The 23,123-nt window shown below is 42.1% G+C and overlaps 1 protein-coding gene, 1 long non-coding RNA gene and 1 pseudogene across 3 annotated transcripts in view; all 3 read right to left on the bottom strand.

Moving 5' to 3' along the window:
* Positions 1-410: 410 nt before the first annotated feature.
* LOC309649580 lies at positions 411-2,314 on the bottom strand. Its single transcript, XR_014257209.1, has 2 exons — positions 1,296-2,314; positions 411-1,238 (listed from the first exon to the last, which is right to left on the bottom strand). It is a non-coding gene; the product is annotated as an uncharacterized lncRNA (long non-coding RNA).
* A 17,973-nt stretch (positions 2,315-20,287) lies between these two features.
* Positions 20,288-23,123, bottom strand: part of SFT2D2 (SFT2 domain containing 2) — an 842,470-nt gene continuing 839,634 nt past the window's right edge. Inside the window, exon 5 of the mRNA XM_082439100.1 lies at positions 20,288-20,523. Coding sequence (XP_082295226.1) covers positions 20,446-20,523 — 78 coding nt within the window. The 3' untranslated portion in view covers positions 20,288-20,445. The remainder of the gene's footprint in view (positions 20,524-23,123) is intronic.
* LOC309649391 (PSME3-interacting protein pseudogene) lies at positions 20,596-21,489 on the bottom strand (annotated as a pseudogene). Its single transcript has one exon. The product of its transcript is annotated as a PSME3-interacting protein pseudogene (transcript).

Raw genomic sequence — 23,123 nt, forward strand, 5'->3', positions numbered from 1 at the left:
GAGGTGTGGAGGGAGGGGAAATTGGATGAAGGTAGTCAAAAGATACAAACGTCCAGTTATAAGATAAATAAGTACTCAGGATGTAATGTACAACATGATAAACATAATTAACACTGCTGTAAGTTATATATGAAAGTTGTTAAGAATGTAAATCCTGAGTTCGCAACACAAGCAATTTTTATTTCTTTAATTCTGTATCTATACGAGATGATGGATGATCACCATGCTTATTGTGATAATTGTTTCATGATATATGTAAGTCAAATCATTATGCTGTACACCTTAAACTTTTACAGTGCTGTATGTCAATTATACCTTAATAAAACTGGAAGAAAAAAAATTTTTTTTTCAATCCAGGATAGAATTCAGATCATTCATTCCATTAGTTGTCCTGTGTGTGTTTTTTAAAAAATCTAAATCAGTTTCTGAACCTTTAAAAAAATTCTCTTATCACCTTGATAATTTTGAAGAGTTCAAGCCAGTTGTTTTGTAAAATGTCCCTCTATTTGGATTTACCTGATTGTTTCCTCATGCTTAGATTCAGATTAAATTTGGGGGGTGGGGCAGGAGTACTGCATATGTAATATTCTTTCCTTTTCAGTACATCATATCAGGAGGTGTAAGATGGCAGACAGTCCCATTATCGATGCCGTAAACTTTTATCACTTAGTTAAGTTGGTATCCATCACATTTCTCCATTTAGAGGTATTTTTTTTTTCTGTTTTTAATAAATAAGCAACTTGTGGAGTGGTATTTTAAAATTGTTCACTGCTGGTGGATTCTCGTATGCTCATCTTTGTTATTGGAGCCAATATTTCATTAAGTATTTTATTCATAACAATACTGTTTTCTTCATCTACAATTCCAATTGCAGTTCTATATCTATCCTCACTAGCGGCACGGCTTCTTGCATGCTTGGTCCTCTACTTCATTAGTCCTCTACTTGAGCTTAATAAGAGAGTCCTATAGTCTAACTTGGTGAAACTTTGCTCCAAAGAGGGTTTGACTTTGACTTCTGCCCATAGAAGTATCACTTCCAGCCCTCCTTGTGGCTTTTGACTTTGAATGGAAATGTGGGCTCAGCTTCCCGACCTCTCTCCTCTTCCAAGATTCACGACCCTCACTGCAGAGAAGCTCTTAGAATCTTGCCTCTTTCTCTGTTTAATAATATGGCTTAAAAGAGTCTTAAAGGTGTTGCCCCACAGCAGCCTCATGGGGAGCTGAAGGTCAAGAAAGACCTATCAGAAATAAAAATAAAAAAATAAATAAATAAATAAATAAAAAAAAAGAAAGACCTATCTCCAAGGATTTGTGGCTGTGGCTTTTTGCCTAGTGGAGTAAATTATAAATCAATACCCAAAAGTTCACAGAGTTTTAAAAAGAACTGCATTGGCTTGGATTGAAAGCGACAGAAACAGTGTGAAATGAAAGGAGAACTTTGGACCCCTCAATCACTATAGACAAGGAGCTGGTTGAGAAAACTACTCAGCTGCTAACTCAGGCCAGTCTTACTGAAATGGAATGATGACTCAAAGGGCAGAACCAAGAGCTCCGAGGGAAGAGCTAAGAGCCACAAAACAAAGCAGCAGAGCTGAACCTGCAACAAAAACTGGCCCCATGTGCTCAGCTGGATTTCAGGATTGCTTACAGACCTGTGATTGCTGTGTGGCTCTTGTTTTCCCCCTTTTTGAACAATAGTGTCCACATTCGTTAGATTCCCCTCATTGTATATTGGCTGTGTAGGGGCCAAAGCTCATTCTCTGGTATTTAGATTGGAGAAGTGGAGCTTTAATTGCTGCATCTGGGGAATTCACGCACACGTGGACCAGACTGAAATGACTTGAGCTGGTGTCATGATGAACTGGGACTTGGTGGTCTTGGGGGAGGGCATCGGTATAGTTTGCACGTGGGAGGATGTGAAGTACTGTGGCCTGAGGATATGCTGTGGTGACTGTATTTTCCAAAGATGACCACAACAGTATTTCCTGTCTTCCTACAACGTGATCTTGCCATTTCTCTTGTTGGGGGGGCAGGGTCTATGTTCCCTTTTCTTGAATTTGGGCAAATTTTTAATTAATTATTTATTTATTTATATTTATTTTTGACTGTGTTGGGTCTTCGTTTCTGTGCGAGGGCTTTTTTCTCGTTGTGGCAAGCGGGGACCACTCTTCATCGCGGTGCGTGGGCCTCTCACTGTCGCGGCCTCTCTTGTTTCGGAGCACAAGCTCCAGATGCGCAGGCTCAGTAGTTGTGGCTCACGGGCCTAGTTGCTCCGCGGCACGTGGGATCTTCCCAGACCAGGGCTCGAACCCGTGTACCCTGCATTGGCAGGCGGATTCTTAACCACCGCACCACCAGGGAAGCCCAATTTGGGCAAATTTATGACCACAGTGGAAGTGAGGCTAGATCATACATGGTGATATAGTGTCCTGCCTGGTTCCCTTGGGATCTCATTCTTAAAACCCAGGCACTTCGCACTGAAGTCCAAGCAGCCACATGGAGAGGACACGTATAGGTGTCCCAGCCAACAGCCAGTATCGACTACAAGACATGTGAGCCAGTGAGCCTTCAGAAGGCTCTGATTGTTCAAGTCTTCCCAGCTGAGAGTCCAGACATTGTTGTACAGTGATAAGCTCTCCCTCTCTGAATTCCTGACCCACAGAATATGTGGGCATAATCAAATGTTTTTGTTTTGTTTTGTTTTTGCCATAAGTTCGGGGTCATATGTACCACAGCGAGAGTAACTGGAACATTGAATAGAGCTTGCATCTCACTGGGGAATATTCCACGCTGTCTCTGCAATTACTCTTGTTCTCCTCAGTGCCTCCAAATAGAAGGTAGCTGGGGGAGCTCTTTCATTTTTAGTAAACTAGAAGCAAGGAATGAGGCATTCCAGAGACGAGGCAGGATGCCAGATATTGCCCGAAGAAAAAAAAGTTGCTGGAAGAGCAATCTTATTTCAAAGCTGGACTCAAGGAGTTTATCTCAAACATTTTGCTGAGCACCAGGGCATGGGACAAATGGAAGGGACGAGCCTGGGGATAAATACCATCAACAGTTCAGCACTTCTTCCTCTGTCCAACTGCCTGCTTCTTTTTATATTTTCCACTCCAAGTTCTCAAGAAGGAATATGATTTTTCTACGTAATTACCATTATTCTTCACTGGACAGGGTTTTCATATGAAGCCACTTGGTGGCCTGCTGACTAACCTATGGATGGTCTGCCTTTGGGTAAGCCATCTGCCCACTTTAAGCTTTTGTGATTGAGGCGATTGGAACTGTTTGGGGCTGAATTGTATCCCCTCAGAATTCATACATTGAAGCCCTTTATTTGGAGATATTTGGAATGTGACTCTATTTGGAGACAGGGCCTTTAAAGAAGCAATTAAATAAACATGAGGCCTTTAGGGTGGGCCTTAATCCAACCTGACTGGTGTTCTTATAAGAAGAGGAGATTTGGACACACAGAAGGGCACCAGGCGTGCAGCAAAGAGGAAAGGCCATGTAAGGACACAGTGAGAAGTGGCCATCTGCAAGCCAAGGAAAGAGGCTTTAGAAGAAACCAAACCTGCTGACACCTTGATCTTGAATTCTATACTTTACATATACTTTAAAACACAAATCGTCTTCTTTGTAAGGAATTAGAGATACTCAAATAGAAAGGTGTGAAATATTACACATATAACTTAACATGTTGACATCAACTTCAAAGTAGGTCGTAAAGCACAAAGTTCGTTCTTAAAATGTGCCTTTAAACAGGCAAAACACTTCTACTGTCTAACATGTATCGATAGAGGAGGAAGGAATTGGGGGCAAGGTTTTTGGTCTCTGAAAACAGAATCTATCAGCTGGACCAGGATGGGCATCACATTTCAGGAGAATAGAAGGATTCTTCCAGGTGAAAGGATCCTTGAAGATTGTCTAACTTAACCTTCCACACCACAGATGAGAATCATGTCATTCAGGGAGCCTTTGCCAGCCTCCCGGATTCCTGCAGAATCAGCCCATCACTGGAGCCCAGCTTTTGCAGACATGGTCCAAGGCAGTTCAGTTCCAAAGCTGAATATTTAAAATGTCAAATTCTGAGGGTAACTGCCTCGGAGTTTGCGTGTCACAAGGTGCCCCCCTAACAACAAGGGACAGCATTTCCCAACATCTTCATCAGAAGCTCCTGGGCCACTTGTTAAAAAAGAACACCAACAAAACGGATTTCCAGGACACCGCCCAGATGTAAAGACTCAGAACTCTGGTAAAGGAATCTGTGTTTTAACAAGCATCCCAAGTGATTTTTATTCACATTAAAATTTGAGACCCACTAGCCCAGGACAAGTACAGAAGTCTGAGATCGTCCCTGGTGATCATCTTTTCCTTTTGGTCACCAGCCCCGTCGTCTTTGGCTCAATGCTTTGCTGGGCCTCCCCAGACCACACTCTCCCTGCAGCCTTCTTGCTCTCCCCATGCTCCTCTTCATCTTTCCACTGCCCAGGCATTTTCCTGTTCCCCTTCTCTTTTCTTCTTTTCGTTGCTCTTCTTTGTTCTTCTTTTTGTCTCCCTCTCTTCTTCCTGTGTTTTATTTCCTCTCTCCCTGGCTTCTACCCACCCTACTCCCTGCCCCACCCAGCCCCTTCCAAAGTGGTGCTGGAGCATTGACATGATCTAGAGGCAAGGGAGCTCCAGGTCCCAGGGAGCAGAGCTCTGATCAGAGATGACAGCTCAGGAAGCACCTGGGGAGGCCAGAGACAGACTCTGTAGAGATGCAGGGGATGTGGGAGGGAAGAAGGGAGGGAGGGAGGGTGCAGATTTACGGCACAGGAAATGCCAGGAGGAAGTAGATCAAGGATCCCACAGTGCCGGGCAGGGCTGGGCTGGGCAGAGAGGACTTGTGCACACCTGCTCACTCTCTTCCTAGTGACCCGTGTGTGGGTGAGCTGATGAGAATCAGGTGTGCACTGCCGCATAGCCCCTTCACCAGACATGTTCCCAAGTGCTCACTCTACCTGCCAGGAGGGGTTTGTGTTCTCATTTTTCAGGTTCAAGATTTTTTTTTTCGTAGATATGTTGATTTGTGTCATATTTTTTTAATAGATTTTTAAAATTAATTAATTAATTAATTTATTTTTGGCTGCATTGGGTCTTCGTTGCTGCGCATGGGCTTTCTCTAGTTGCGGCGAGCGGGGGCTACTCTTTGTTGCAGTGCACGGGCTCTAGGCACAGGGGCTTCAGTAGTTGTGGCACGTGGGCTCCGTAGTTGTGGCTCTTGGGCTCTAGAGTGAAGGCTCAGTAGTTGTGGCACATGGGCTTAGTTGCTCCACGGCATGTGTGATCTTCCAGGACCAGGGATCGAACCCGTGTCCCCTGCATTGGCAGGCGAATTCTTGCCACTGCGCCACCAGGGAAGTCCCAGGATTTTTAAGGAAAGCAGTGAACACACTTTAAAGATGTGGGACCTTAAGCATATGGCAATTGGAGGCTTTCTCCAGGCATCCCTCACTCACAGAGGCCCAGAAGGCAAGATCCTACCTGAGTGTCCGTCGCACTGTGCCTTGGATGAGATTGAGAAATGAAGTTGGTCTTGTTTATTCAATATAATCTAACCAGCCGTTATAGAAGCACTTACACTTATGTGTATGTGAATAAATATTACTTACACTCTGGCACGGAGTAAGTAAGCACTCACTGCATGTTGGCTATTATTTATTATCTGCAAATAGTCTTATATCTGCCATATGCCGGCATTTACTTCCCACTCAGGGTGGCGGTAGGCCTAGCATTTTGGAAGCTCTCACGAGGACGTCCAGAACACCTGGAAGGACAACTGGAGGCCATTTCTCCCTCCACTGGAGAGACAAGATGCCATCCCCATTGGGTGTGGGCTGGGTTCTTCGGAGGCCCAGGAAGTGCCACCGCTGACAAAAGAGACCTGCACCTGTTGCCGGTAGGTGTGGCATGTTCCATAAACCCCATGGGGCAGGACAGCGCCTCAGGAGCAGGAGCGGAAGGGTCGTCACCCAGGAGCCCTCCTCTCCAGGATGTAGCTCCCCCAACAGTGCTGTCTGGGTAGGTCAGCAGCACCTGAGGCAGGAACTCAGGAAGGCTCTCCTCTCTTGTTGGTCTGGATGAGCCAGAAAGCAGCCTCATTTCCTTATTTCCTTTCTTTGGATTCCCAGGTATCTCCCCTCAGAGGGTTGTATTCCTTAAGGCTAGAACACCCTTGGTGATAGGGGCTGCCCTGACATCCTGTTCTCATCTTCCAGGGCAGGGAATCTTATTGGGCATTTCTTCTAGAGGCTGTATCTGAATTTGAATGTGAGTTTCTCCATCCTTTGTGAGCTGCCTTCTAGAATCACAGGGTGAGCCCTACACATTCGGGGCTGGCCTTAGCCTACTTTAGCGGACCCATTCATTCTTTCATTTATTCCTTCTCCTGTGCCTGCCCTGATCACTCTTCCTAACGCAGGATCCCCCCGCTGATGTTGATCAAAGTACCTTGTTTATTTTCTTCGTGACCTTACTACTGATCTACAATTATTTGTCTATGTGTTTATTGTCTGTCTCCCTTATTAGGATACAGATTCCTTGAGGACAGAGATCTCATCTGTCTTTGCTCTAGTGCCTTGAGCACCAAGTACAGTGCCTGCTCCAGTATTTAGGGAATGAACCAATGAGTGAGCAAACATACATTTCACTGGTTCTGTGTGTCTGACTCTGGGTAAAGGACAGGAGGTCCAAAAGAAGTAAGCCAGAACTTTTGTTTTCAGTAGGCTTGCTCACAAGTGGGGAAGCTGATTATACCACAAGGCAGAATGATAAAAGCTGACAGAGCAGAACACAGGGGCTCATGGCAAGGCAGAGGCCTAACCCAGACTGCGGAGGAGGTGGGTGTGGCTGGGAAGTGCCACGTTTGTGTGGGGTCCTGAACACGAGCAAAAGTTGGCCCGGCCAAGGGGGGTTGGGAAGGTCATTCTAGGGAGGTGAAGCACATGTGCAAAAAGCCCAGTGGGAGAGAATGGGAGATGGAAGAAGTGCAGTAATAGGCCACAGAGGAACTGGCCTCTTGCGGCGTGGTTGGCTGTTCTGGGTGGGCGTGACTTTACTTCCTTCAGCTCTGGGCCAACACGAAGACATCAAGGCCTGAAGAAAGTGAAGTGCTGCCTACCGGGATAACCCCAGTCCCTCCCCACTCAGCTTTTTCTCTCCGTGGGATCCCCGGAGGCAGAGGAGAGAAAGGCAGTTCTAGGGCGACGCTGCCTAGCGGTGGTGCAGGCAGCAGGCTTTGCACGGGCCCCCCCTGAAGGGCACGCGGCTCTGAGGAAGCCGGTCCAGGGAAGGCAGTGTTTGGCAAACTGTGCTGAGTCAGCAGGAGTAAGAGAAACGCAGAGGAAGAACCAGGGCTCTGGTTCCTGAAAGAAGGCAGAGGACAAGCTCTAGGTAGCTTCTTTCCAAGACTCTGTGGGATATACACACTACTATATATAAAATAGATAACCAACAAGAACCTACTGTACAGCACAGGGAACTCTATTCAATACGTAGTAACAACCTATAAGGGAAAAGAATCTGAAAAAAAAAAATGTATGTATAACTGAATCACTTTGTGGTACACCTGAAACTAACACAACATTGTAAATCAACGATACTTTGATTTTTTTTTAAAAAGATGGAAAGAAAAAAATAAATAAATAAAAGAAAGTAGGGGAAAAAAAAGCTCCTGTGGATACTCTTGAGCTAGAACCTTTGGAGGCACCATTTGAGATGCAAGAGAGGGAGGGTGACAGCTGGCCTGTTTAGTCCCCTCCTTTCTTCCTTTCCACTAATGCTGGGTGTCTATTATCTGCAGGGAATGTTCTAGTCATTGGAAATAGGACATCGAGCCAAGCAGTCAAAGTTCATGCTCTCACAGAGCTTACATTCTAGGTGTGTGTGGTAGACACATATAAGAAAAAACCCACATGTGTAATGCATGTCAGGTGATAAGAGTGATGAAGAAAAACAAAGGAGGATGAGAGAAAAAGGGTGATGAGGATGGGTGTGTGCTGTTTGAGAGACGGGGCCAGGGATGACCTCACTGGAGAGGTGACATTTGGACAGAAACCTGAATGAAGTGAGGGAGAGAGCTGTGTGTGCTTCTGTGTAAAGTGTGGAACTCTGTTAAATGAGGGTCTTGTTCTCTGTGGAGGTGTCTGGTCTAGCAGGGTGAACAGGGCTGGAAATACTCTCCCATTCATGAATGACAGAGAAATATAATACAGGATATATATATATAATACATGTGATATTATAGTATTATAATAAATAATTATATGTGATATAATACATTATCATGTTATGATGATATATTATTATACAACATGGTAGTGCTAAGATTTATTTATTTATTTATTTTATTGGAGTATAATTGCCTTACAGTGTTGTGTTAGTTTCTGCTGTAGAACAAAGTGAATCAGCTTTATGTATACATATATCCCCATATCCCCTCCCTCTTGAGCCTCCCTCCCACCCTCCCTATCTCACCCCTCTAAGTGGACACAAAGCACCGAGCTGATCTCCCTGTGCTATCCTGCAGCTTCCCACTAGCTATGTATTTTACACATGGTAGTGTATATATGTCAGTGCTACTCTCTCAGTTCATCCCACCCTCCCCTTCCCCCTCTGTGTGGTAGTGGTAAGATTTAGAATAAAATACTTGAGCATTTCTCTCCCTTTGCAATTCCTGGATTTACCCTCTCTTCATTCAGTAGTGTGATTATATTGGGCAGGGATTTCCCAAAATACAGACAGCAGAGAATCAAATTCTTGGCTTTTGTGTTCCAAAATGGGCTGACTTCATTCTTATAATAATTTCCCTGTAAAAGTAAGTATAATTATGTCTATTTTTTTGAGGCAAGAAATCAGAGGCTTAGGAATTCTTAAAACTTAAAGCAGAAACAGTGATCTTAAAAGCCACAGTTTTGATTTGCAAGAGTCGAAATCACGAAATAATCTGCTCAAAAACAACAGATTGTTAAGAGAAGCACTGAGCCACGAGGGGTCCTGGCCCTGGCCTGGAGACTAGTTGAGAGGGGAGTGAGATGGGGAGCTGGAGACCTGAGAGGCAAGGTCAGTGTCCCTGGAAAAGAGCTCCATGTTGGCCTTCCCTCTCTGGGCTGAGATGGTGTCAGTGGCTGGGAGTCTGAGAGTCAAGGCCACCTTTTGCTGTAGGAGGCGGCCACCAAGCCTCTGCAGGGGGAGTAGAGAGAGAGCGGGTTTGCATAGCATCACAACTGACGGGTCTGATGCTGCATTTCAGTCTCCTCCTGCCTGGAAGGTCCATCAGGAGGAAGGGCTCTGATATCCTTTGGGGCAGCAAGGAGGGGCTCAGATGTGCTGAGTGATGGCCTGTGTACCTTGAAACCTGGATGAGGGAAAACAGAAAGTCTCCTTGTGGACCAAGGACTGGAAACCAGATGGAGTCTGAGACTTTCCAGCAAGTGCCTGTGAGAACAGGTGCCCATGATAGAATGATGGTAGCATAAACAGCTGCCACTTAGGCATGAGGAAGATGGGGGAGGGGGACGTGGAAATGACTCCGTTTAAACTTGAAGTGAATACCATTTTCCCCTCAAGGGACTGGATTGAGGCTTCTGCCAATGGCCAGAATCAGTGCATGAAATAGAAGTTGAGTCAGAGAAGAGTAAACAAAGCTTTTTTGTTGTTGTTTTTTGGGGGCACATTTGAATCCTGTAGTTTGCAAACTAAGCATTTTTACCCACTCCACTAATGTTGACAAGGTAGCAGACAGATACGCAGAGTTCTCTAGGAGATTTTCCAGCTGAAAATCCATTATCAGTCTTTGTGTCCTCTGAACCCAGAAAATGTGATCAATTCTCCTCTGCTGAAAAAATTGTGAGAGTTTCCTCAAGCTTAAAAGCCTTGTGGTTCAGAGAGGGAAGTCGTTCTCCTTCTTGCTTTTCTACAAATATTGTGATGTTATTTATACCTCATCTGACTTCAGCAGCCCTGCTCAGTCTTGTGCCTTTGAAATCCCAGGCACAGGTTTTTATGTGATGCTCTCTGTTAATATTTTCATTTTCATGGGAATCTCCAAGCCTGGTGTTTTGGAACAGGGCACAAAGGAAGTTTCAGGGTTAGAATCGAGTGTGGCCTCAGGGGCCAGGTGGGAAGAAAAAAGAGAAGTTAGAATCAGATAGATTTTGGCTTCGCCACTTGCTGGCTGTGTGACCTCTGGAAAGTTACTTTACCTTTCTAAGCCTCTGATTCATCACCTTGAGAATGGATATTTATACCCACTTTTACAGAAATATTATAAAAAAAAAATGAGGTAGTGTATTAGTTTGCCAGGGCTGCCATGACAAAATACCACGGACTGGGTGGCTTAAACAGCGGACACTTATTTTCCTCACAGTTCCCGAGGCTAGAAATCTGAGATCAAGTTGGCAGCAGGGTTGGTTTCTTAAGGCCTCTCTCCTTGGATTGCAGATGGTTACCCATCAGTCTGTGTCCTAACCTCATTCTTTTAATTAAAAAAAAATTTTTTTTAAATTGAAGTATAGTTGATTTACGATGTTGTGTTTCAGGTGTAGAGCAAAGTGATTCAGTTATACATACATATATATCTATTTTTTTTTCAGATTTTTTCCCTTATAGGTTATTACAAAATATTGAGTACAGTTCCCTGTGCTATACAGTAGGTCCTTGTTGGTTATCTATTTTATATATAGTAGTGTGTATATGTTAATCCCAAACTCTGAATTTATCCCTCCCCCCTCCCTTCCCCTTTGGTACCCATAAGTTTGTTTTCTTTGTCTGTGGGTCTATTTCTGTTTTGTATATAAGTTCATTTGTATTGTGGGGGTTTTTTTGGTTGTTGTTGTTTGTTTTTTGTTTTTGTTTTAGATTTCACATATAAGTGATATCATATGATATTTGTCTTTCTCTGTCTGGCTTACTTCACTTAGTATTATTATCTCTAGGTCCATCCATATTGCTGCAAATGACATCATTACCATCACATTAAAAAGAATAAGGTACCTAGGTGCTGGGAAAACTGGACAGCTACATGTAAAAGAATGAAATTAGAACACTCCCTAACACCATACACAAAAATAAACTCAAAATGGATTCGAGACCTAAGTGTAAGACCGGACACTATCAAACTCTTAGAGGAAAACATAGGAAGAACACTCTTTGACATAAATCACAGCAAGATCTTTTTAGATCCACCTCCTAGAGTAATGGAAATAAAAACACAAATAAACAAATGGGACTTAATGAAACTTCAAAGCTTTTGCAAAGCAAAGGAAACCATAAACAAGACGAAGACAACCCTCAGAATGGGAGAAAATATTTGCAAATGAATCAATGGACAAAGGATTAATCTCCAAAATATATAAACAGCTCATGCAGCTCAATATTAAAAAAACAAACAACCCAATCCAAAAATGGGCAGAAGACCTAAATAGACATTTCTCCAAAGAAGACATACAGATGGCCAAGAAGCACATGAAAAGCTGCTCAACATCACTAATTATTAGAGAAATGCAAATCAAAACTGCAATGAGATATCACCTCACACCAGTTAGAATGGGCATCATCAGAAAATCTACAAACAACAAATGCTGGAGAGGGTGTGGAGAAAAGGGAACCCTCTTGCACTGTTGGTGGGAATGTAAATTGATACAGCCACTATGGAGAACAGTATGGAGGTTCCTTAAAAAACTAAAAATAGAATTACCATATGACCCAGCAATCCCACTACTGGGCATATACCCAGAGAAAACCATAATTCAAAAAGTCACATGCACCCCAGTGTTCATTGCAGCACTATTTACAATAGCCAGGTCAAGGAAGCAACCTAAATGCCCATTGACAGACGAATGGATAAAGAAGATGTGGTACATATATATACAATGGAATATTACTCAGCCATCAAAAGGAACGAAACTGGGTCATTTGTAGAGATGTGGTTGGATCTAGAGACGGTCATACAGAGTGAAGTAAATCAGAAAGAGAAAAACAAATATTATATATTAACACATATATGTGGAACCTAGAAAAATGCTACAGATGACCTGGTTTGCAGGGCAGAAATTAAGACACAGATGTAGAGAACAAACATATGGACACCAAAGGGGGAAAGCCACAGGGGGGTGGTGGTGGTGGTGTGATGAATTGGGAGATTGGGATTGACATGCATACACTGATGTGTATAAAATGGATGACTAATAAGAACCTGCTGTATAGAAATATAAATAAAATTCAAAAATTCAATAAAAATTTTTAATTAAAAAAAAAAGAAGTAAGGCCCTTTTAAAATAGATAGCTAGTGGGAAGCAGCTGCATAGCACAGGGAGATCAGCTCGGTGTTTTGTGACCACCTAGAGAGGTGGGATAGGGAGGGTGGGAGGGAGATGCAAGAGAGGGGAGATATGGGAACATATATATATGTATAGCTGATTCATTCTGTTATAAAGCAGAAACTAACACACCATTGTAAAGCAATTATACTCCAATAAAGATGTTAAAAAAAAAAAAGAATAAAATACCTAGGAATAAACCTACCTAAGGAGGCAAAAGACCTAACCTCTTCTTATGAGGACACCCATATGACCTCATTTTACCTTTATTACTTCTGTAAAGGCCTTATCTCCAAATACAGTCACATTCTGTGGTATACTTGAAGTTAGGCCATTAACATATGAATTTAGTGGGGACACAATTCAGCCTTTGGCCATACAGGTAGTGTATGCTCTACCGGTAGTGTATGAAAGGGCTCAGCACACACAAGATGCTCAATTAATGTGAATTCCTCTCACTGTCTCTTCAGGTTGCAGTATGAGACTCCAACTATTAATGACATCTACCCTAAAGAGATGTTCCCCTCTGAGTTTGCCCATGGGCAAATGGCTTGGAGGCAACATAATGAATAGAGGAGATTTAATAGTTTTAACCGAAAATTTAATTCCACTGATACTCTTTAGACGTTTGAATTTGAACCAAACTCATGATTTCTCCAATTCACTTCCTGACAATAATAACTAGTTAACAGGGTGGATATCAAAATTATAACAAAGCAATAGCTTTGAAAGTGCCTAGTACACTGCTTGACTTCTGTTAGGTGTGTCATAAACATTTCTTCAGTTGGACATGGAGGCTTTTGGTAAAGTCCTCAGTGTTAAACAAATGTGAGATACTATATTCTCCTGCTGCCATGACTTTTGAGCTCCACTTTGGGAAGTGGAAATACCCACAGGTTATTAAAAAACCCAGATTTGCTTCCCTCTTTCATGCTGTTTCTCAGGCGACTGGCTCCCTAGATGTTTGGGGCTGGGTTCGCTCCCCCATAGATACTACCTGAATGGGATGCTCCAGGTAGCTGCTGTTCTCCAAGGTTCTGAGGGAGAAACTGGGGTGCTTGTTCCTTCTGTTTTCACTCCTATTGTGTGGAAATCAGTGGGACAGCCCTGTAGGCCTCCTCTCAGGTTTCTCTGTACCTTCTCCTAAAGAGACACACACAATGCTCCACACCCCTAGTAACCAAATGTGCTTCAAGCTCTCATACTGACTGGCTTTCCTGAAGGCAGAGCCAGGTGTGGACTTCCCACCACAGGTGCCTGTCATCCTGTCTGACAAGTGGTTCGTGCTCCGTGTTAACTAAGTGGATGCCAGCTTTCCCTATTCTCAGCTGAACTGCCTTCACAAGTAGTAGAAATCTCTCTCGGGCTTTCATAGTTCCCAGAACCTTCTCCATCTCCATAGAGATAACTGTCTTGGTGAGGGCTTCCCTCAGCTGTCTGATCCCCATGGGAATGGGGAGGGTTCATGGAAGAGAGAAATTTCAATTTGTGTGCTTCAGCAAGAAACTGCGGGGACAAGAGTCGGCCTGTAGTTGTTTGGTGATCTCATTTCTTTCCGAGCCAGCTCTTTTTGCTTTCTATTTTTGTTTTCTTTGTCCCCTGAGGCCTTACCTATCCAAATGCTCTTGTTATGAAGTCCAGAATGTGAGTCAAATGGCTGTTTTTGGTCCATAGGGGATTGCCTGCCCTTTGTTGACGGGAGGTCAGCGTGGGGAATAAATCACAAATGCAGTTCTCCTGCTTGGAAAGGCTGGCGTGGACATTCAGTGAGCAAACACATTTGAAGGATGTGATTGACCAATCCCATTTGTTGAGGTTTTCCTTTACAGTCAGCAGAGATGCTTTTAGGCTCCCAGAACCATCTGGAATGCCCAGTGACGTCAAAAGGAGAATGATTTTATTGGATTTTTCCCTTCAAAGGAAAATTTGGTTTATGTGTGGTATCCTAAATAGCACTTCATTTTTATTTTTAGAAAACCTCATTTGGTTATAGTGATTCCTCTGTAGTGATCAATATTGACTCTCTTGAGTAGACAGGTGATTATTTTAATTTGTTAGCACAGGGGAAGCCATTTTTTTCCAAAAAGTTGGTTTAATTGAGGTGATGTTTACATGCTGATATAGCGTTCCTGGGGGGAAAAATGGGTCTCAATGAGATTTCCTGACACATGGTATATATAGATTATTGCTGTAGCTGGGTGTCCCTGCTTCTACTCTGGAAATAGGTGTCCTTATTCTGAAAAGGAAAGGTATTTATTCCTATAGTGATGATAGCTAAATAGGAGGGCATATTATGGCTCCTTGCAGACAACGAAGGATATTAATGGCTACTTTGCTTTTAATATATTTATTCCCTGCAATTACGCAGTGAGTCCTATCGATTTTCCAATCACAGGCATACCTCAGATATTATGGGTTTGGTTCCAGACAACCCCAATAAAGGGAATATCGCAATAAAGAGAGTCACATAAATTTTTTGGTTTCCCAGTGCATATAGAAGTTATGTTTACACCATACTGAAATCTATCCAGAGTGCAATAGAATTATGTCTAAAAAAAATCAATGTAAATGCCTAATTAAAAATACTTTATTGCTAAAAAATGATAACCATCATCTGAGTCTTCAGTGAGTCATAGTCGTTTTGTGGGTGGAGGGTCTTGCCTCAATATTGATGGCTGCTGAGTGAGCACGGTGGTGGTTGCTGAAGGTTGGGGTGGGTGTGGTGCTTTCTTAAAATAAGACAACGATGTTTGCTGCATCGATTGACTCTTCTTTTCACAAATGATTTCTCTGTAGCATCAATGTTATTTGATAGCATTTTAGCCACAATAGAACTTCTTTCAAAATTGGAGTCACTACTCTCAAGACCTACTGCTTCTTTATCAACTGTTTATGTAATATTCTAAATCCTCTGCTGTCATTTCACTAGTCTTCACTGGAGTAGCTTCCATCTCAAGAAACCACCTTCTCTGCTCATCTGAAGCAATTCCTCATCTGTTAAAGTTTTATCATGAGATTACAACAATTCAGTTACAGCTTCAAGCTCCTTTTCTTTTACTGTTTCCACCACATCTTCAGGTACTTCCTCCACTGGAGTTTTGAACCCCTCAAAGTCATCCATGAGGATTGGAATCAACTTCTTCCAAACTACTGTTCATGTTCATATTTTGACCTTTTCCCATGAATCATGAATTTTCTTAATGGCATCTAGAATCCTTACCAGAAGGTTTTCAATTGACTTTGCTCAGATCCATCAGAGGAATCCTTATTTATGGCAGCTATCACCTTACAAAATGTATTTCTTAAACACTAAGACTTGAAATTTGAAATGTCTCCTTGATCCATGGGCTGAAGAATGGATGTGGTGTTAGTAGACATGAAAACAACATTAATTTCATTGTACATCTCCATCAGAGCTCTTGGGTGACCAGGTGCATTGTCAATGAGCAGTAATACTTTGAAAGGAATTTTTTTTTTTTTTCTGAGCAGTAGGTCTCAATAGGGGGGCTTAAAATATTCAGTAAACCATGTTATAAACAGATGTGCTGTCACCCAGGTTTTGTGGTTCCATTTACAGAGCATAGGAAGAGTACATTTAGCATAATTCTTAAGAGCCCTAGGATTTTCAGAATGGTAAATAAGCACTGACTTCAACTTAAAGGCACCAGCTGCATTAGCTCCTGGCAAGAGAGTCAGCCTGTCCTTTGAAGCTTTGAAGCCAAGCACTGACTTCTCTCTATCTATGAAAGTCTTAGATGGCATCTTCTCTCCAATAGAAAGCTAATTCATCTACATTGAAAATCTGTTGTTTAGTGTAGCCACCTTCATTAATTATGTTAGCTACATCCTCTGGATAACTTGCTGCAGGTTCTACATCAGCACTTGCTGCTTCACCTAGCACTTTTGTGTTATGAAGACAGCTTATTTCCTTAATCCTCATGGTTAACCTAGTTTCCTTGAAGGAACCTCTGCTAGCTTCAGACTTTTCTTCCTCACCTCTCTCAGCCTTCATAGAACTGAAGAGAGTTGGGTCCTTGCTCTGGATTGGACTTTGGCTTAAGGGAATATTGTGGCTGGTTTAATCTTCTATCCAGAACATTAAAATTTTCTCCATATCAGCGACAGGGCTATTTATTTCTTATCATTCATATGTTCACTGGAGTAGCACTTTTAATTTCCTTCAAGAACTTTTCCTTTGCATTCACAACTTGGCTAATTGGCACAAGAGACCTAGCTCTTGGTCTATCTCAGCTTCTGAGATGTCTTCCTCACTAAGCTTAAGCACTTCTACCTTTTGATTTACAGTGAGAGATGTGTGACTCTTCCTTTCACTTGAACACTTAGAGGCCATTGCAAGGGTTACTCACTGGCCTAATTTCAATACTGTTGTGTCTCAAGGAATAGGAAGGCCCAAGAAGCGGGAGAGAGACAGGGGAAGGCTGGTGGGTGGAGCGGTCAGAACACACACAACATTTATCCACTAAATTGGCTGTCTTATAGGGGCACGATTTGTGGTGCCCCAAAACAATTACAATAGTAATATCAAAGATAAATGATCACAGATCACCATAACAAATACAATAATAATTTAAAAGTCTGAAATATTGTGAGAATTACCAAAATGTGATACAGAGACATGAAGTGAACAAATGCTGTTGGAAAAATAGCATCAATAGACTTGCTTTACGCAGGGTTGCTACAAACCTTCAGTTTGTAAAACATGGAATATATGTGGGGTGCAATAAAGTGAAGCACAATAAAATGAGGTGTGCCTGTCTACAGATGAGGAAGCCTGCTTAAATACCCACAGCCAGAATATAAAGGAACTGAAATTCAAACTTAGGTCTAATCTGATTTTAAAGCTTTTGCCCTTAACTGCTACATTCTCCTGCATCTCAATTGAGGGGTTATCTAATCAGAATGTCTGTACAGTAGTTCTCAAAGTATGGTCCTGAGGCCCGCATTATTAGCATTACCTGGACACTTGTTAGAAATACAAATTCTCAAGCTTCCTCAAATGATTAAATCAGAAATTCTGGGGGCTCAAGCTTGAGTATCACTGCCCCAAAACATTCCAAACAGGTAGTTATATAACCTCTCCGTGTGGCTCTTACATCCCATAATGCAGTCATTCTCTCTGCTCTGCTTGTGTAACTGCACCAATCATTAGAAAGTTCTTCCTTATACTGAAGTATAATTTGCTTCTCTTCATTGTTCACTCTTTGGTTCTGATTCTGCTGTTTGTCTCATCAACAAAATAGCTGAATGTAGCTATTGAAACTCACATGATCAACAACAGGAAATTGCTAAGGTATTAAAAAGAGCTTGTCTGATGGAACATGTGCAGTTTGAATGCCAGCTTCCTTTTTTTGTACATTTACCACAGATGCTTTATTCTTTGTCTCAGAAATAAGATAGAAGAGGAACATTTTTGAAAAGGGGAAAAAAGAAAGACTGAGGAGTCAGGGTTCAAGGCTCCGCTATGTCTTTAGGATGTAGACCTTCTAGTAGCTCTGGACCTGAAAGATGTTCTGTTTCCTCCAAAGTCATAGGTCAGATATAAAAATCTCTCATGATGAACAAAGTGGATCACTGAAACTTGAGGGCGTTTCAGAGCAGGGTGAGACTAGGTTGGTTAGAGTTGCTGTAGGTCAGAGTGGAAGGAGAGTTTAGAAGACCAGAAATCATATGTGATGAGCAGATGACTCTGAATCTTTGCCCTTGGAACTAAAGGTGAGGTTCACATACTTCTTTCTTAACTTGGCTACCCCAGAAAACAAAGCTTCCACGCTATGACTGCGTTACATGCTATCTTGGGGGAGGAAAGGAGTGAGGGGAAAGCGATGTGAGCCAAGAATAGAGGGAAAGCCAACAAAACAACGCATCACTGAGTTGTCTTTTACTACGTATGAGTACCTGCTTGATTCTGCTGGACCGGCTTTTCAAAGCTAGATTGTTATTCTTGGGGGAGAAAGAAAATTTATTCACTGGTTTCCATCTACCACCTGTCAAAGTTCCACCCACAGAATCTTAACTTCCCCAAACTCTGGGTCATGCATGTGTGGGCTCCATGTTGGGTCCTACACCATCCCATGCCTCATGGTCAATGGGATGGGAGGCAAGAGGCACTTGGCATAGGCATGAGATGAGACACTGTCAGGTTTTACCTGTGTAAAACTGGTGGCCACAATGGTGGCTAGAGCAAGAGTCAAGTGAGGCTGAGAGGATCTGAAATTGCACAGAAGAGGTTTCTGATATAACACCCTTAAAGTAATTTTGAAAAAAAAAGAACATCCTTTTACGTTATAAGGTTGATGTCTAAATTTTTTTTTGTCATTATTTTAAATAATGGCAAAGGATAGCATTCCTAGCTTATCATAAATGCTGATTAATATTTTAAAACAAAATTGGGTTCTGGTTTCAGGTATGATGACTAAGACTCTACTGGATGACCACTCAACTTCCATCCACATAGAAAATAGCTGCAAAGTCTGGACCTAACACCAAACCAAACCAAACCAAACCAAACCAAACCAAAAAACCAGAAAATCAGTATCTGAAGGTACTGGAGAGCAAGCAGAAGTATACCAACTCTGGTGGGAAGTTCATACTTGTGTGGAGAGGGAAGACTGAATTAAATAAATAAATTTCTGTCTCTGCGGCATTTAGCTTGAGGCTAAGTACAGCCTGCATGTGGCAACAGCACACGTGATAAAACTTGCAATCCTTCAGGCCTGGAGAATTAGAAAATTGAAGTTAGGAAACTTACTAACTTTAATAGTAAAGAGCGTGGGTAAATTCTGGAAGGGAAGAACCAGAGTGGGGACCCCCAAATGCTATCTATCCACATCTCTGACTGGACTCCTGAACTACGCATGGGCAGAGCAGACTCAAAGCAGCCAGCTAAAGATGAAGAAGATCTGAAGAGATCCAAGTTGCCATAGAAGAAACAGAGTTTGCAATTCAAGCCCAGCCAAGGAAAAATACCTGCTAAAACAAATTTCCTCTTTGGAGAAAAATAACAGAATCCATATTTTCCACACTATGGCATTCATAATGTTCGGCATAGAATTCCAAGTTATGTTTCACATGAAGGAACAAGGAAATAAAGCATATTCTCAAAAGAAAAGAACATGAAGCAGATCAGACGCTGAGATTAAATGGATGTTGGAACTAACAGACAATGATTTTAAAGTAGCTATTATAATTATTCTCAATGAAGTAAAACAAAATATGTTTTTAATAAAGGAAAATCTCAGTAAATACAAAATTATTATATCATTCTTTTCACTATATCCAGTTGAATTTTAATATTATAGTGATTAAATATTAAAAAATTGCATGAACATTTCGTTTTTAATGGTCAGAAATTTTACATTTTTTTCTCCTTGAAATAAAAATTTCATTAAAATTTTTTTTTCTTTTTTTTTTTTTGTAGTTTAGAATCTTTACTTAGTCACACAACATCAAGAATAAGTTAGTTCCAGGGCAGTGCACCATTCCATCACCTGGCACCTTCTCCCCCCCTGCACACTCCACAATGCAGTATAATCAAATGGCGCCTTCGTCTAGAATAGAATGTTTAAATGATACCTGTTCAATAACTGTCCTTGCTTCTTTGTGGTGTTGGGAAAGGAAAAAAAAAGAAACAAAAACTAAAAAAAACAAGAAAGCAACAGAACCCAAACCCTTGGCAAGCCGCTTGGTACCTATCTTCCCAGGGCATTTTTAGTGGAGTTTCTGCTGGGCCCTGACCTCTACCCTACTACATCAGTGAGGACAGAGGCCATGGGACAGGTTTGGGCATCTGTACTGGGGTAGAAAGAGAAAACAAACACAAGTCGGGCCACAAGTGGATTCTGGCACATTTTTTTTTTTTAATTGTATACAAAGTTTTTTTTGTTTGTTTGTTTTTTTGTTTTTAAAAAAATTATTTATTTATTTATTTATTTATGGCTGTGTTGGGTCTTCGTTTCTGTGCGAGGGCTTTCTCTAGTTGTGGCGAGCAGGGGCCACCCCTCATCGTGGTGCGTGGGCCTCTTCACCATCGCGGCCTCTCTTGTTGCGGAGCACAGGCTCCAGACGCGCAGGCTCAGTAGTTGTGGCTCACGGGCCCAGTCGCTCCGCGGCATGTGGGATCCTCCCAGACCAGGGCTCGAACCCGCGTCCCCTGCATTGGCAGGCAGACTCTCAACCACTGCGCCACCAGGGAAGCCCTCTGGCACATTTTTAGATGAGGTTAAAAATGTCATGGTGTGCACAGGGAGCAGGCAAGGGACTTTTCTGTGGGAGGTAATGCCTGTAGGCAGAATAAACTGTCCAGTCTACTCTTGGGGAGGAGCTCCCTGTGGTAAGAACAGAGGAACTAGGGGGCCTCGAGGAAGGTGTTGGTTCGGAAGATGGAGGAGACCATCTTGCCGGTGGCGTTGATGGTGCCTTCGCTGTCTGAGCTGGACTGAGTCGCTGCTCCCAGAGTAGGCGCCCAAACCTGGGAGGATGCCGATACAGATGGCAGCGGAGGGGCAGTGGATGGAGGGACCACTCGGAGATGTGATTCCAAGAGACACGCAGGACGGGGCTTCTTGATTCTTGTCATCTGGGTCAGGGTCCGATTTCAGTCTTTTCACACCGTTGCCACTCTCTGAGCTCTTATGCTTCACAGCTCCTGCCAACAGCTTTGCCTGGGAGAACTTGGTCTTGGTTTCTGTGGGTTTCACAGCCACTTTCTTCTCCACTTCCTTCTTGTTTTCTTGAGAAATTCCAACCTTGTTGAGATTACTTCCGTATTCCTTCAGTTCTTTCAGTTCTTCTCTTCGCTGCTTTTCTGTTAGTTCCTGCTGCCGAGAAACCTCATCAAGGAAGTTGGTCTCATCTTCGTCTAAGCCTCTTACCATGTTTTTGAATTTGAACTGTTTTTCATACTCCTGCTGCTTCCTATCTTTCTGTTCCTGTAGCCTTTCATTTAGAGACCGAGGGTCATAAACCTCCTCTGGGCATTCTTCTGGATCTTCAGGTTTTCGAACTTTCTCCCATTCTTCTTGCCTCCTTTTGCGCCATTCATCTAATTCTGCCCCAGACACAAACCTCTTTTTGATAACAAGGTTACCATCATCCCCTCCATCCATAATGGAACAATCAGTCTACCAGCTTGCGGGAGGCGAGACCCCCTCACCTTGGCGGCGCCCACCCCAAACCGCCACCGCAAGGGCCGCTCGCTCTTAAGGAAAAAGAAAAAGAAAGTAAAAACAGCCATTTAAAATTTTTGTTTTATGTACTAGCATAAGGTTCTAGGTGTTAAAAGTCTATTTTAAATTGAATCATTATTCTCTATAGTATTACTATAGAATTGGTCAAAACAATGCAAATATATTACACATTTTGATATTCAATGGAATAAAATTGTATTGCAAATGCATATCTTGATAAAACAGATGAGGTTATTTTATTTTTTCAATTTGTTTCTGTATTCTTGGATGGATATTACTGCTAGTGTAAGCTAATGTTTTTATTTTTTATAGGTGTGAATATTGAGAAACTGCATTCATACAAGCAAGTGGATAGAACTGAAAGGGGGATTATATCAGTAGCAGTCAATAGTTATTGTTCACTAAAAATGATTCTTAATGATCCATCAACTAACATCTTCAATTTTGTAGAAAGCAAAGAATTGGAAACCACCTGATTTGTGAATATTCTTTTCCCTAGTTCATTAGAGACACTCACTTTCTTATCACAAACACAATATTTAATTGTTGCATTTTTAGTGCCCTGGGTTTTTTTTTAACACTGGGGCAATGCATTGAAGTAAATTTAGACTGGATGAGAGGTGAGTTTTTCTTTCATTAATTTGGACAGGGATAATTAGTGGTCCAGGAAAACTCAGCTTGAGCAAACATGTTCTCACCCATATCAATGAGGAACGAGTTTAAACAGAAATTGAAAATCTAGAAATTGATCCTGTTGAAATTGTGCACTAATATGTACTTCCTGGAAACTCTTTATGTATGCGAATGCGTACCCCAGTTTGCAGATCACTGATTTAGATAATCAGCGCGCTGGAAACCACCCACTGGTTAAGAGACCTCAAAGGGAGTTTAAGAATCAGTTTTGTTTTTGTTTTTTTTTTTTACCTGAAAAGGTGAGAAAGGATCTCAGACTAACACTAGCCAATAGATTAGTGTAAAACAGGGAAAACTTCAGGTGGTACAGACTAACACAGTATCCAAAGTGCAGCTAACAACAGTGAAATCTTGGATTTCTCAAGGAGATGGAGAAAAAAATTTCTCATCTGAGCAGTGTAATGCAGTGAATAAGTGCATAAAAATACAAAGAAACAAAGATGGAGAAGATCATCAGATGTGATAAAAGTAGCAGTAACAGCAGCATTTGTAGTTAAGGGTAGAAAGTCATTTTTAGTAGATGCTGGATTTGAGTGAGTGCACTGGAGTCCAGCTGGGGAAGCCTATGGAAACAGCCTACTTCTAGAGGCATTAATAATAACAGAAGAAAACCATCAGTTTCAGGCAGGTTCAACTGAGGGCTTAACTTAAATACAAAGTGAAACAAGAAGCTATTTAGAACTGAAATAGTGATGGCACATGACTGAGTTCACTAAATGTAGTTACTTTTGACAGCACTGGTGCAGAAAGCAGGGTTCAGTCTTACGCTATCACATCCTTTCTACACCTGCCTCTTGCTGTGTCATGTGACCAAAGAGTTTAATGGAGATTAGACCAGATAATTGCTAAACTTCCTCTAGTTCTAACATCC

This window comes from Balaenoptera physalus (genome assembly GCF_965194825.1).
Source record: "Balaenoptera physalus genome assembly, chromosome: 1".
Taxonomy (NCBI): domain Eukaryota; kingdom Metazoa; phylum Chordata; class Mammalia; order Artiodactyla; family Balaenopteridae; genus Balaenoptera; species Balaenoptera physalus.